The 15,800-nt window shown below is 36.8% G+C and overlaps 1 protein-coding gene across 3 annotated transcripts in view; it reads left to right on the top strand.

The window, feature by feature from the left end:
• Nucleotides 1-3,442, top strand: part of NNT (nicotinamide nucleotide transhydrogenase) — a 42,616-nt gene extending 39,174 nt beyond the window's left edge. For all 3 annotated transcript variants that reach the window (XM_054282994.1, XM_054282979.1, XM_054282986.1), the window contains exon 22: nucleotides 593-3,442. In XM_054282994.1, the coding sequence (XP_054138969.1) occupies nucleotides 593-742 (150 nt within the window). In that variant the 3' untranslated portion in view covers nucleotides 743-3,442. The remainder of the gene's footprint in view (nucleotides 1-592) is intronic.
• Nucleotides 3,443-15,800: the final 12,358 nt, after the last annotated feature.

The raw sequence follows: 15,800 nt of genomic DNA, 5'->3' as shown, positions 1-15,800 counted from the left end.
CTCAGACATAAACATTCATTAGCAGTGTGTGTAGCTATGGATTGCAATTTGAGAAATAAAAATGGACACAGTTAAGATAAAGCTTCTCAGTTTCTCTGCTAAAGATGGGTTAACTAATTTTACACTCAATAGGTAAAACTGGCTATTTTTTTAAAATGTCCTATGTATGAAGTAATACAGATGAATAGTAAAGAGACAGTTGCACCAAGTATTGGTGTGAACACTTATCTGAATTTTGTTGCTATCAGGGAATTGAACACTTCAAAATTAAAGTTTCAAAACACTTCCATGTTATGGTCATTAGTAGACATGCCATGCTTTGGCTTTATTACATGGAATAAAGTAAATTCATGTGCAATGTCCACAATCTCTTAATCTGAAATATAACATTGTTTTTAACAAGAAAATGTTTCTGAAATTGGTCTGGATATCAATTCATCTTCTATATTAAAATTTTAAATACAATTTCATAGCAGTGAGCACTCTGTTTTGGTCAGAGGTTTCTCTTTATTTGTTGGTTTTGTGTTGCCTTTGTTTGTGGAAGGGTGGTGGCTGTGCTTTGCTGTTTCAAACATGAACTCTTTATGTGCAGGTCATTGTAATGAAGAGATCTCTGGGAGTTGGTTATGCAGCGGTGGACAATCCCATCTTCTACAAGCCCAATACTGCCATGTTGTTGGGAGATGCTAAAAAGACCTGTGATGCCCTGCAGGCCAAAGTCAGGGAATCGTACCAAAGCTAAATACTGATTTATATTCTGCACATATTTCTGACTACAGTTTTGTCACAGAGGTCACAGAAAATGAGAGGTGGAAGCATCTCTCAATATCCTAAGGCAGCTGGCTTTTAGAGAAGACTGCATTGTGTCCTAGGAGATGTAGTTCAGTCAGGGGATATAGACTTTTATAAAAGATGGGCAGATTAGCCCTTCAAACTAAATCTCCAATGAGACAATGCATAAAAGAATAAAAATGGGTTTTTTTAAGGTCAACATTGTGCTGTTACAAGAAGAACCTAATAACTCATGGTCATCTTTAAGTAGTTACTGACTTCCTCCTCCTTACTGTCTGTACTTCTGTCATGGAAATTCATAAAAAATACTGTGCCAAAACTGTATTCAGTCTTATCATCAAAGCTGTTTTTTGGCTGGTATGGACAATGCAACTTTTGATTTCATCAAAACTTAAAAATAAATTTCAAACAGATGCAAGCAGAAGAAAATCCTTGCATGTCCCTTCGAACTCAGGACATTCTCTGAACTAGATGTGTACATGATTTGAAATCGAAGCATAATGTTCTTTTTCTTTTGGGGATTGTATGGATGCTGTGAATCAGGAACATTTTAGGAAAGTTACTTTACTTTAAAATGCGGTTTCACTTTTTATGGTGCGCACTTATGTTAAATGAAACACAGGATATCAGGCACTTGCCAAGTAATCTTCAAGTCTGACAAGGAAATGTACATTTACTTGCTCTGCTTACCTATTTTAAGCAGCTGCTAAATTGTCCATCATTTCCAGTCATTGCCTTTTTAAGTGTCTCAGAAAAAACATGGTCCAGTTCTGCACAGGCAGAATGTCTTTCATACCTATCTGTTCACAGAATTTGGACCACAGTGTTTCAGTTTGTTCACTTAGCTTTTAATTGTACTTACTACTTTAGTAGTAGTGATGCTTAGTGATGCTTTCTTAATTAATATTGTTGTGATGCTGAAAAAAACACATTTGAATTCTCACTCTCTACTCTGCTCTTGTGAAATCCCACCTGGAATGCTGTCTTCAGCTCTGGGGCCCCCAACACAAGAAAGATGTTGACTGTTGGAACAAATGCAGAGGAGGCCACTAAGCTGATCACAGGCCCTGAGCAGCTCTCCTGTGTGCACAGGCTGAGAGAGCTGGGACTGCTCAGCAGGGAGCAGAGAAGGCATCCCTGACACATTGTAGCACTTTCCAGTACCTAAAAGGGACCCCAAAGAGGGCGGGAGAAGGACTTTTCACACAGGCATGTAGTGACAGGACAGAGGGGAATGGATTCATACTAACAGAGGACAGGTTTAGACTAGATGTTAAGAAATTCTTTGCTGTGGGAGTGATGATGCAGTGGAACAGGTTCCCTATCCCTGGAATTGCTCATGACCAAGGCCATATGGGGCTCTGAGCAGCCTGGTCTTGCAGAAGGTTCCCTGCCCATTGGGTTCCAATTGCACCTGAATGGTCTTTAAGGTCCCTTACAGCCCAAGCCATTCTGTGCTTCTATATTTAAGATACTGAAGTTCATTAGAATTTTTTTCTATTGTTTGGACAGCACAGAAACATACTAAACTTAAAATCCAGTGGTTTGATTGCTTTTTGCTAATTTAATTAAAAGCACTGTTTAATTTCCATAATAAATCCAGCAAATTTAAATTATGACATAGATTGCCATTTCATTTTTATTCTGGTAAGTATCCTTGACTGAAATTCAAATATTTGCCTAATAACATGAATTTCTCATATTTCCATAATGATATAGCAATTGTCCATGGTGAAAAGGCAGAAAAGAAATCACTGTCTTTGTGTTAGAGAAGACAAACTATTATGAAGAAAGTCTTGAAATTAATCCATTTTGGTTGAGAGAACAAGCATTTTTTTATTACACCATGCATAGAGACCTCATATAAAATACAGCATTTCTTCTTGGCTACCTCTGTTTTTATGTGAAGATCACTTAAAACACAGATTTTGAACAGGTGATACATTAAAAATGTAACAATATACAGCAGATCTATCATTTTTGCAGATCTCTTTTCTATGATTTGACATAAATTTTTTCATGCAAGCACTATGTTGTATACTGCAGGAAAAGGCTTGTAATTGAATTTTAATTTAAAACACTGTGACAGCTATATTTGAATGTAGCATGTATAGCTTCTCAATTTCATTGTATTCAACTTTTCCTTCAGGTATATAAAAAATAGGAGGAAAATGGGAGAAGAGGGAAGACAAAGAATTAATTCTCCATATCCCTCCCAACTAAGCAAAAGAAAAAAAGGGGATTTGAAGGGATCTAACATGCTGAAGCATTAATTTTTGTCTTGTCAAACTTGAAGTATCCAGCTGCAGTATGCATCATGTCTCTGTTCATAGAGAGCTAATAAAAGATCTAGCTTTTCTTTAAAAAATAGCAAATGAGGGAGGGGAAACACTTTTTCATTTGTACTTGGAGAAAAACCCCATTCTGTTACTTTGTGTAAGTAGTACCATGGTTCTCTTTAACATATGCTTTACTGTGGAACACTAGGTAATTGCTGAAGTGCTAATAAAAAGCCAGTTATTTTTCTCTGATCACTATGTTTGTTTTCTTCTGTTGTTTTTCCTGAGTAGTTAACTAGTCCAGTGTTACTTTTGAAAATTAAAATAATCAAGCTGCCACCAAAGGATGTTGAGATTGAAGGCTGTAGTGAATGGAAATCATAATAAAATATTCTTTTTCTTTTTTCTTTTCTAATTGCATTGGTTCTTTGCATTTTTTCATTCTAGGTTTGATTGTCACCTGACCATAGCAATTTCACTTAGCTTTTCTAGTGAATGAAAAGGGTTATACAACTGTGATTGAACAAGATATGTGTTGCTTTTTTGAGATTAAAGAAGATAAAAGATATGTGAGAGTGATTGAACAAGATATGTGTTGCTTTTTTGAGATTAAAGAAGATAAAAGAAAAGCTATAATAACTGACTAGTTAATTACCTGAGTAGTTAATTTTCTAGTGGCTGCAGTGTGAGATGAATGCTATCCCTTTGAGCCAGATACCATGTAGATTTCCTTCCACTGTTTTTTAGTTCTGCAAGACTGTTGAGTTGATTGCTGTGATGATTCCGGTTTCTACCTTCAGAGTGATAAGTGAATAATTTTAGCCCTCTGACAGTCTGTTCAGTAATATCACAAGTCTGACAATGCAGCTTTCGTGTTTTCCTCAAGCTTTGGTGAAGCCCAGACTGGAAGTCTCTTCCAGAGGCTGCAGCCTGGCATTGGCCCATGAAGTAACCTGTCTTCCCTCTTAATGGAAGAAGGGAAGCATATAAAGAGAGCCTGCGGGTTTGTAGTGTGACAGAGGGTAAAGATTAGTCTATGTCATGTGGATCTGACTGCTGCTTTGAAGATTTTCCTCTCTCTACCCTATCTCCTACCTCTTATTTTCAGCCAAGTGTTTGCTCTAGCCTGACTCAAGCAGGCTATGAAAATCGGATCAGGTCATGGCAAAGCAGTGCAGCAAGAACAAGAGTACTTGTCTCTGTTCAGCTGTGAAGCTTTTGCAGTTTGCAGTGTGTGTCCATGACCACTAAGAACTTCAACCTTTGCTTTTTTTTTTTTTTTGTTTATTTATTTATTTTACAATACAAATTGTTACAGTACTAAAGCTACAGAGAAATTTAGTTTGGAAAGATCTGCTAACTTGCATCAGTTCCCTGCTGAAAACAGATCCAATTTGATTAGATTGGTACAGGCTTTCATTTGAACTTCTTGGTGGAGATGTCCACCTCCCTATTGTTACAGTGTTCAATTCTTCCAGGTGGGAACAAGTGATTTTTTAAAAATTGTAATTGGAATTTCCTTTTCAACTGTAATTAGAATTTCCTTTACTGGAATTGCCTGCAACCTCAGGAGACCAGTTTGCCTAGTTGTTCCAGTCTCCAGCAGCACTTCATACCCTTTAGCAGGCTGATGTGCTTACCCATCTCTGGAATGCATTAATTGTGCAAGCCTCCAGACCCCTCTGCAGTACCCACCTGGTGTTATCTTAGACAAACCACATTGAACACCAGAGGAGGCTGAAAGGGAGGGGATGCATGGGGGGAAGATGGACTGAAAACAGAACTGAAGCCCAACTATTTTCCATCATTTTTCCACTCTGCTTGAGCCAGAGACTTATTTAGATCAGAAATTAAATTTATAAAATGTGGTATTTCAAAGAAACATTTCTTACTTCCTGTACTGAGAAGTACAAAATTTTTTGTGCTGTTAAATTGGCTTTGAAATCTTCTGTAAGTAGGGCAATTTGACTGTTTAGAAAATAACAAGGTTTACAAAATGACAAGGTTTCCATTATGTGATCTATCAATCTATGTCTCTCAGATTCTTGCTTATAAGATGTGGTTTCTGAAATTCCAGTCTAATGTGTCATGTGTAGCCCACTACATTGGTATCAAGCAGCAAGCATGTAATTCTGGTCCATTCAAACAGAGAAACTGGGGTTTGAACCTGCTTCCGTATTGAAGTTTGGCTAAAACCCCCAGCATCTGGAGTTTTATTCACTTGCTAAGTTTTGGGTTCTGTTGCAGGGCACTGTTGGAACACACAAACCTGGATGTTTTTGAAATTAAGCTAGAAGATATATTAGCACCGTGAAAGAAGATTTAGTCTGTAGGACTTAGATTAGGGGTCATCCATAGTAAACATCCTCAACAAAGAGGAATGAATTTCATATCCTCAGCACAGAAAGTGTTGTTTGCTGGGTTTGTTTCCAGAGTGCCAGTTGAAGTAGTCTTCCAGATCTGCAGTGCATGAGAAAGAATGAGGGGAAATATTTCAGTATCTTCCATTCTAAGCCTCAGTTATTTGTAGTAAGTAAACAAAACATTTAAATTCAAAGAAATGCTCAAAATCAAGAGTGTTTTGCACTATCAGTGCATGTGAGTTTTGGTGTAAGCTTTCAAATTTGCAGGAAAACTTTATGGAAGGCGACTTGAGTAGCAGGAGATATGTGTCCTCTGTTCTGTACCTAAGAAGTGCAGTTCAAATACTCATTTCATAACACTTGCAATGAGTATTGTTCCATCAATATGATTAGTGTGGGGTGGTTTATGAATAAACAAATTACAAATGGTAATAGCTTGCATAATCCAACTGCTCTGCAGCTGCCCAGAGGATATATTGCATTGCTGTCTTAGACTGTTTTGATACATGGCTCTTTCTGAGAGGAAAATACACAATTAGATGTTTCCATAAATGGAGTTAATAATATTTCAAGCTATAAGTTCTCAAAAAGATCATTTTTTTAAGCAGCAGAAACAATCCTAAAATACTAATTTAAGGTATTACTTGAGAAATTAAGGGACTAATTTATAGCCCTTATTCCAGGGTGATCATCCTAATTACTTCTAAGGAAAGAGTGTTTTCTCCAGTTGCAATGATAGTGAGGAATGTTAGCTAATGGGAAGACAGCAATCAGAAAAAAGGGTTAGAGGAAACAACTGTTCTGCTTTGTCTTTTTCACTTTTGCCTGGAGACACATTTTCCTTGAGAACGAGTGGGATCATATTATTCAACTGAACATACGAAGAGGTTATTTTGCATTCTTCCTTTAGTGACAGTTCATCAGTTTTGTTTTACCCCATGCACTCACGGGCTGAACATAGGCCTCTATATCACTTTGAAACCTGGCACTTCAGAGTCCAATTTTCTGCACAGCATATATAAATTACATGTTAATCCCCATTTTTACTCGCTTATTAGAGAAATGGCAGTGTAAATTCTCCATTACTCAGTGAATTCCCACCTCTTGGCATTTTTTGAAGTCTGTAGACTTTACTTCTGCAAAGCAGTTTTAATTGGAAAATGATATGGAAAACAGCTGTTAAACTTTATTTACCAACTACAACTATTTTTAGAATATTTAGATATTATGTACAAAAGATGTCTGTTACTCATTTTGATAAGAGGATCAAAATGGGCCAGAAAAGGGGAAAAGAATTGTATGTCAGAGAATTAAAGGAGTCATGCTGTAAAGATCAAACCTCACATGTAAGTATGGCCTTAAATTAAGGTTATACATGATGCGGTTCTGTTAGATGTGCTAAGGATGACATTTACTAAGTATGATGTTTTGCAATTAGACATGATACTTTGAAAAAGGCTCTGTCTGTCTCCTGACCACTTTTTCCTGTCCCTTGTTGACAAAACCCCATAAAACTGGTTATTATCCATCCATTTCCCTATGAAAGGAAGCAAAAAAGGAACTGGAAGAAAGAAGGACTGAAGGGGCTTCACACTCAATAAGAAGTGTTTTCTGAAAGAAGATTGAGGTTGAACTTTAGCACAGCATGAAATTAAGTTATTCTATTACATGGTCAGTCTAACCCATAATTTAAAAAAATCCCTAACAGAAGGGAAACTAACAGCTAATGAATGTAAAAAACTCAAGCAGATGTTAAAGCTGTCTCATGCAGTAATAACTAGCAGTTGCCTATTCCCCTTATTAAAATATTACAGATGTGGGTAAGAAAAGCCATTTAATTTTCTGATTTTACATTCTCAAAAGCTCATTTTTGTTATGGACCATGGAACAATGAACTTCAGTTTTCAAGAGTTTTATGGTGGATTTATTGATGTACAGACACAACATAAGAAGTTGCTAATCAACATCAACAACCTTATTTTTCACTATTATTTTGTCTCCCAAAATTATAATTGAATGTTAGTTTAGTGAACCATATAATTTGATGTGATTGAATTATATCTGAGTTTTGAAACCTGAAAAAAAGTAAAACATGTCAACAAATGCAATGTGCTATGAATTGCTATCACTTTCATGTCATATTGCTGATGCAACACTGACTTATTTTTTTTAACTTTCAAGAGATATCATACACCACACTTTATACCTGATTAATTTGATCTGTGAAAAGTGTTAAGGTGATCCATGGAGCTGCTGAACTCTGGCTGTAGACCTTGGAACCATTTTTACTTTTTTTCCCTGCAGGATGATACAGCAAGTAGCATCTGTTGCCTTTTTACCTACTCATTCCATTTTGTGTTCTGTGAGAAATTATCATGACATTTGGTACTGAAATGTTAACTCTTTCTGAGGCATCTACTTTCTGTTGTCTACCTCAGGAGCTAGTCATCTTGGCAAGATTTTTATGGAGTTATTCTTACAGAAAACCCTACAGTAGCCCCACCTTACTGCCCTGTATCTCTAACTCTGCTGCCAGTTTTAGAAAAGAAGGAGCTTTCCATTTCTTCTGGACCTAGTGTATTGTTATACTTTGGGACTACATAGTCTTCATGTTAGACATATGTTGCAATTCCTTGGGTTTGTTGAAGTTAATTTCATTAAAAGTTTAAGTAAAACAATATTGGGATGAAGTTGAAGTGACTGAAGACCAAAATATAGCTAAAAACCTTAGTGTAATAAACCGCGTAACACTGCACATAAAAAGCCTTGCTTTCGTTTTCCTGCAGATGCATTGGATTGATCTCCCTAATGAGTTGCAGTGCATCCCTCTGAATAAGAAGGAGACATCTGAAATTTCATGTCCTTTGCTGATGACATGAGAAATGAGAAAATTTTCAAGAGAGGGTGATTTTGACAGCTGTAACAGTCAATTCTCTTTCCCTCTATTCAGGGACCAGTTCTGTGGCTTTGGGCTGAACAGTTAAATCTCAGTATTTGCAGAGGCGTGATATCCTTCCATCTCAGAAAATGTACAATGGCTTACAAAGAGCAACCATTTTTTAAATAAAGTAAGTAGTAGCCTTAGCAACACATTGTTTCTGCATGCATTCTTCTCAAAATAATTGTTTTCAAAATTGTCAGCTCTTAAAAAGAGAAAGAAGAAAGCTGGATCTTTTGCCAGCCAGAACCTGGAACACATGTAGTCTACAGACTGGTCCCTTGCTGCTCTTGTGTTTGTAAGGTGGTATTCTACCCTTAGATCTTAATAAACCTATAGCACAGGCTTCTGTGGATAAGGTAACTTCTCACTCCAAACAGCTGTAAAAGCTGTTTAGCCTACTTGTCTCTTTAATTTAGGAGTAAGTTCAGTATATGAAAGACGTGTATTTGAGAGGATGTTTTGTTAGAATTGTTCCTGTAGGCAATGCTTTTTCTTTCCTCAAAAAAAATCCCACGCCAGTGAGGTGTAAAAGTTAGTATTTGAGCCTTAGTGTTCAACCAATATCTTTTTTATTCTATCCTCAAAATATACTGATTTGATTCTTGTCGAGACTTATCTAATATATTACAAAGTTAGGACAGGGAAGTAGCTCAGGTTTTGATCAGTTTGACATTAGGTTTACCATACCTGAAAAATTATGTTCTTTGCAGGAAATACCAAAGCATTCTGCCAGAGTTTATGTTCAGTAATATTTTTCTATTTCCAATTCAAGTTAGTATCAACTTGCATTTGTCTACCTAGTTCCAAAGATTGTTTCCCTAATGGCTTTTACTTTTAAGACTAGTTGTAGTTGCCTTGGGAATTACTCTGATGATCTTGCAGTATAAATTTTGATGCATTCATTTTGTGGGTGAAAATTAGTTTTGGTAATTTTCTTAATTGTCTGCGTTTTGTGTTGGAGGAGGTGGCCATAGTTTGTAGAAATAAAAACATGGGAAAGAATTACCATGCTTTGCAAGCAATTAAATTGTGTTGAATACAAATATAATAGGAAGGGAACAGAGACAAATAGGAGTTGGGTATCTAAAGCATCTTTTTTACCAAAAAACTTTTGGTGTTTTTATAAGAAAGTTTCCACAAAATAAAAAAGATACTTTATCCAGTGTAAAGTTGATGCTGTATCCAAAAATTTCTGTACTCCTTATAGGAAGTACTTATGATTTATGAAAGGATTCATAAGCTTCCAAAAAAAAAAAAAAAAGAAAAGAAAAAGTCATTTAAGAAATATAAATGTTGAGATGTTTCTATATGACATTCATGTATTGTGATTAATGAGTAGATAAACCATTATCCCCTTACTGGATTGTATTTGCTGTGTAGAAAACATTTTCAGCATCCCAAAACAAGGGATGGTGGAAAAGAAAGACCCTTAATAAGGGACCTTTCTTTCCTTAATAACAGCCCTTTCTCAGCAGGGGAGTCCCAGTTTGCCCCTTGTCTGCCCTGTGATGGTAGCGCTAGTTTACAAGAGGACTTATGATCTTTGTCACCCCAATCACTACTTAAGTGTTCAGGGTGTGGAACATGAGTTCCCACAAAATAAGAGGACCTTTAAAGGCCAAAGTTTTGCCAAAATTTATTAAAGTTCTGTAGAAATAAATACTGTTGAGGTCTCAACAGTGGGAGTAGAGTGCTCTGCATGTGTCGCAGTATGTTGTCAAAACCTGTATCTCAGTAGATTTGTATCTTCACAAACATAGTTGCTCAAGTCTCCAAGACTTTTATATATGCTGCTGCCTGGTTGCATATTTAGAGAGCTTTTTTGAAAGCTTGTTCCAGACACATCAGTTAGGTTGCTTTGGCTTAGCTTGTATTTGCATTACCACTGAGAATTAACCTCGTGCAGAATGTGTAATGGAGCAGCTATGGCATTGTATTCTGAAAAAGACCTTTCCCTCTTGGTGGGTTGGTTGTTGCTATTGTTTGGTGGTCTGCTGTTGTCAAAACAGACTAAAAATGAAAGGGAGAGTTGACATCTTTTATTAGGCAACTGCTATAGTTGGGAAAAGAATAGACACATTTTTTTCAGCCCTCATTTTCTTCCTCTAGTCAGAAATGGCCTTGTGCTTAGCTTTGAAGTATGCTTAGCTTGAAATATTCTGGTCTTTTTCCAAGCTATATTGTTAGGTCTTACATTATTTCTTCTTACAAAACTTGCTTTCCATGGCATGACAGGCAAACCTTTATAAAATTTCTTATTGCTGTGGGATCTGAAATTATTGAACAGTAATATGGCACTAAATATATCTAGTGTGTTTTTTTTCCTGGTATTTATTCTTAAATGAATGTATGTTTTCCTTTTTCTCTAGCAGAAATATTTGTTAATCTTATTGTAAATCCTAACATCCTGAAAATTCTTAAATAAGAATTTAAAATGGAATGCACATGTTTCTATTGACACAGCACAAATTAATCTTACTCCTGTAAGTTAGCAACAGCAAATAAAAGAGTATGTGCATGCATGGTAAATAGGCAGAGATGACATTTCAAGATAGGAAAAAAGGGCAAAACTTTTAAAATACTGCATGGTGTTTTTTGGCCTTTGATATCTTTCACACCAGAGTACTTGATTTGAATGATTTATTAAATATATCTTTAAAGGTAACTGAAAGACTTCAGCCTCTTACAGAATTACATATCTTGTCGTCTATCATTACTTACCCGGATCATTGCATCCAACCATAAACGTTACACTCTTCCATGTCCCTAAGTGACATGTAGTAGTTTTCATGGCACAAATGGTCAGCAGCTGCCTTTTGATAGGGTCTGACCTGATTTTCTGTGTCCTTTTTCACTGAGTGCTGGTGGTAAGAACAACAGCAAGGTCTAAGTCTCTGATGCTGTGTCCTTGTGCTTGTGACTGTCACAGAAATCACTCCAGGGTATCCAGGTGGAAGACCTGCCCATCCCCATCTTCTCTGGTATATACATTCTGCCCATGCGATGCTGTTGTGAGTAGTGCTCAGGAAAACAGGTTAATGAGATGATTTCCTAGGTCTTTATGTAACCATCTCTTCTAAGAAAGTATGAAAATGCTTGATTTTTGAGCTCATAAAGATGAGGTTGAATGTCGTTTATAAGTGTGAAAATAACCCATAACAGAATACAGAATACCCAGGAAAAATGCCTAATGCAGCAGCTGTGTTCTGTTTCCTAGTCCTAGAATAGTCTTGCTGGGATTTTTTAGACACAATCTCTAATATGTCGAATCATTTCAGCAGTGTTTTTTGAGAATATTTTATGCAGCACTATGAGAATTGATGAATATCAGGCAGGTAGCAAACTTCATCAGACTGCCTTTTGGAAATCAACTTTCATTCTGCCTTTTTGAGTATTAAAACAACCTGCAAAATAAATAGTCTTGTAGTCAAATTCCACCACAAACCTGAAGATCAAAATCGTCATTTAAATGTAGTCTGGGCTATTTCTATACCTCCCTAATCCTTGTGTCAGTCTCCCATGTGATTTTTTCTAGTGAGGGCCTTGAAGAAGCTCTTTTCAGTCAGAAAAATTGGTTTGGGCACTTGGGCTAAAGAGGGGGCAGAACAAGAGAAGAAGAAAGATGAGGATGCTGGAGCACTTGGCTTGACCGCTGAATGGTAATTGACTGCACCGGCCGCTGGATGTCACTTGTTCCACATAAATACATCTAAGCAGCTCATTATCTGGCTGCAGAGACAATAGTTAGTGTGTCTGCTGGGAACGTGCAAATGGTGCCTAAGTGAGCACAGGCAGCAGGATTTTCCTTTCCCTGCCTTATGCTTTTTCATCTGAAAATCAAGAGAGCCTAATTTTAAGAGACATCTTGTTACTTTGGCGCCACAAGATGCTTGTGGCTGACTTTTGCCTATGCTACCCTTCTTAAGTTTGGATGCTGGCTTTTCCTGGAATGTGGAATTGTGAGGCAGCCATAAAGAGGGTCCTATTTCTCCTACTACAGTGCTCATCTCCATGCCTTATGTAGCAGTAACAGTGACTTGCACCATGAGTTGAGTGAACAGAAACATGGTTTGCACAACAGTGCTTTTGATTTCTGTGTGTAGGTTTGCCTTAAAAATGAAAACATGGGTGTAGAGAAAGATACATCAAAGTTGGAAAAGGAAAAAAAGCAGGAAAAAAGCCAAAACAAACAAAACAAAACAAAAAACCCAAAAAGAGAACAAAAAGATAGAAAGGAACAAAGCCCAAGAGGAAATATTCTATTCTTGAGGTAGAGATGGTTCACTGCAGAAAAGCTAGCTAAGAAAATTCACATATTGGAAAAAAATGTGTGGGTAATGTCAACATCAGTCAAATATTTACTGTCCTTTAGTGTGTTGGCTTATGTAGTCTTCTGGCCATGTGCTGTGCAAGCAGAATTGTGCCTAGATGTACAGCCCGTTTGTCACCCCTGAGAGGAGGCTGTAGCCAGGTAGGGTCAGTCTTTTCTCCCAGTTAACTAGTGACAGGAAAAGAGGACACAGTCTTAAGCTGTGCCAGGGAAGGCTCAGGTTGGACATCAGGAAGAATTTCACCACAGAAGGGTTGATCAGACATTGGGAGGGGCTGCCTGGGGATGTGGTGAAGTCACTGCCCCTGGAGGTGTTTAAGGAAAGACTGGACTGCCACTCAGTGCCATGGTTTAGTTGACAAGGTGCTGCTGGGTCACAGGTTGGGCTCAATGACCTCAAAGGTCTTTTCCAGCCTGACTGATTCTGCGTGATTCTGCAATTGCATCATCTATCTGACAGCAATCAAAAACTGTTATAAAAGGAGGAATGGCCTTTTCCTGACTGATCCTCAGATAACTGTGTCAAGTCTTTCACCTAGGTGTCAATGCCACCCTCAGCCAGAGCACACTGTCCCATCACTTCTTTTCCTGGCTAAATTTTCATCATTCTAGTAAGTATGTAAACTATGTAAAAGTTTACTGTAAGTTAACTATAAGTCTGTATAACTATGTAAAAAAATTAATTTCAAATATATTCATGAAATGCAATAGGAAGACTTGTAAAATAATCTAAAATATATAGAATGCATAATATTAATTATATGCATATATAATATCCCATAGTTAGTTGACTTTATGTCAATACAGGCTTTCTGTAGTGTCAGAATATTTTTTTCTACTGAAATGCTTCTTGTCAAGGTGTCAGCTCTTAAAATTTTCCTAGCATGATGACTTCAGGCTGAGCATGATCTTATGTGAACTGAGTTGTTCTGAAGTGTTACTGCATTCTTGGAAATAAAAAAAACCACCCAAACAAAATTGTTCCCTGTCATCTGGGAAAAAAACATTTTAAAAATCATCCAGTGAAAAAAATAAGTTCTGATTTTTATTTCTAACCAAAACTTGTTCAAAATGAAAATACGTGTTGTTGCATCTTACAAAATTCTTGCAGTTGACTTGAAGAATGGGAGTTCAAGCGTGGATCCAAGAACCAGTAATCATTGTTAACGATTTCCTCCTACTTGTTATTCCCTTAAAACTTATGCATAAGTTCACTTATGCATTGTGCAGTGCATAAACACTGAAGTGATAGCGTCTTTGCAGGGTCCATGAATAAATTTTTGATACAATTGCATTTGTTTTTATTGTGTTTTCACCTGTTTATAGTAAATTGCTATCCTGATGTTTTATTTACTGCTTTGGACAACTTTTAATTTTTTTACAGCAATGTTATCAAATACTACAGGTATTTAAAACTGAAATAGTGATTGTTTCCCTTCTATTTGTGTTTTCTGCATCTGATGTCATCAGCCATTAAAACTCAAGTAAGGGTCACTGCATTGTAGAGTCTCAGGTATTTGCTGCTTACCAGCTTTACTGTTGTTACAGAATGATTTGTTAAAGAATAGTCTCTTTCCAAGGGTCTTTCAGTGATCACATCTATTATAAAGGAATTTTGTCTCCTCAGTTCTGTTGTGTCTTAATACTCTACAGTGAAGTCTGAAGTCCCAGTTTTTCATAACTCTGTAGAGTATAAATTTCCCAACAGCAAAGGTTGTCTCTGTCTGTTTGTTATAACACCATATTAGATACCAATGGAAACAACAGAGCTTGTTTACTCTTAATTACATAAAATTCAAGCAGTGTATAATACAAACCTTTGCTAATTTTGTTTCAACAGTTAAACATATTGGTCAAATTTGGTAAATGATGCCCTAAAGGACTGTGCTATAGATTACAAGAGTTGTAGGAGCTTGTAAACTGCTTTCTGGCACTGAATTTTAATTAAAAATAGGAGGGGACCTTTTGTAATCACACACATGTGAGGACTGGAAAAAAAAAAAGAAATATTAAAAAAATTGACCTTTAGCTTATAGTTGCACACTTTAACATTTTTTTTTTCTTCTAGCAGCTATACCATGATATTTCAAATGTTCCCAAAGTAATTCAGATAGGGAAGGAGACAGCTAGTTATTTGCATGACAGCTGTTCATGGAGGAAGGCTTTCATGTGCTAGGTCTCCTTCCCTGCTTTCAGTAGGAGCTGTATTCACAGTTTCTCACTTCCTGTGATGACTCCGGGGATATTCAGCTTGACTCTCCTTTCACATTTGGGGGAGCAGGGGACTGCAGGTAGTTAGTGACATGTACTATGGTTTCACATCCTCTTCCTCCACTTCCCTTTTGTCCTCTGAGCAGTGTGGATTTCATCACAAACAAGCTATTCCAGGTAGTTTTATTTTGGTTGGAGCTTTTCTGTTCAGCTTTCTACTTCATATGATAAGGAATTTCAGGAACAAGAACAAAAAGGTGACAGGGTTGGTGTGTTGTGAAGTTTCCACTTTGCCCATGCTTTGCTGGGTAACTGAGAGACACCTCGCTGGATTTTTATTAATTTACCTGCCTAGGACTCCTATAGGCCTTTTTGTTTTGTGGAGTTAACCAGTTTTAAATTACAGATGAGTAGACATAAGCAACTTGCTGGTCTTGATTTGTATCAGCTGCTTCCAAAGGAGCTCTTCTACAAGTTTCACAGAGTATCTCCTACCTCTGATCCATAATATTGAAAACATAATTTAAGGAAGCATTTCCTAGCTTTAAAATCACATTATGTGAAGTCATAGATTGGTATCAGATTGGTATCAACAGAAACACATGTATATAATGGTACCAAAAATACAGCAGATCCTTAAGCTAGTAGCATTTTAGTCATAAAAGAGCCCAGGGCTGTAAATTTTACTACAGTCAGGTTACAGACACTGTAAGTGATGAAATGAAACAGTACCTACTTGAGTTCCTCTTCATGCAAACATTTCAAACAAGCTCAGACAAAATGAGTAATGCATGCATTAGTGTTCTGCGGCGTGATATATTCATTAATTCTTTTAAAGTGTGTGTGGATCTCCAGGTGAATCATGAGAAAATACCAACTTACAA

The sequence above is a fragment of the Melozone crissalis genome, unplaced genomic scaffold, assembly GCF_028551555.1.
Source record: "Melozone crissalis strain CALT ecotype California unplaced genomic scaffold, PUWL_Pcris_2 ptg000005l_1, whole genome shotgun sequence".
NCBI lineage: Eukaryota > Metazoa > Chordata > Aves > Passeriformes > Passerellidae > Melozone > Melozone crissalis.
This window is presented reverse-complemented; position numbering and strand designations above follow the sequence as displayed.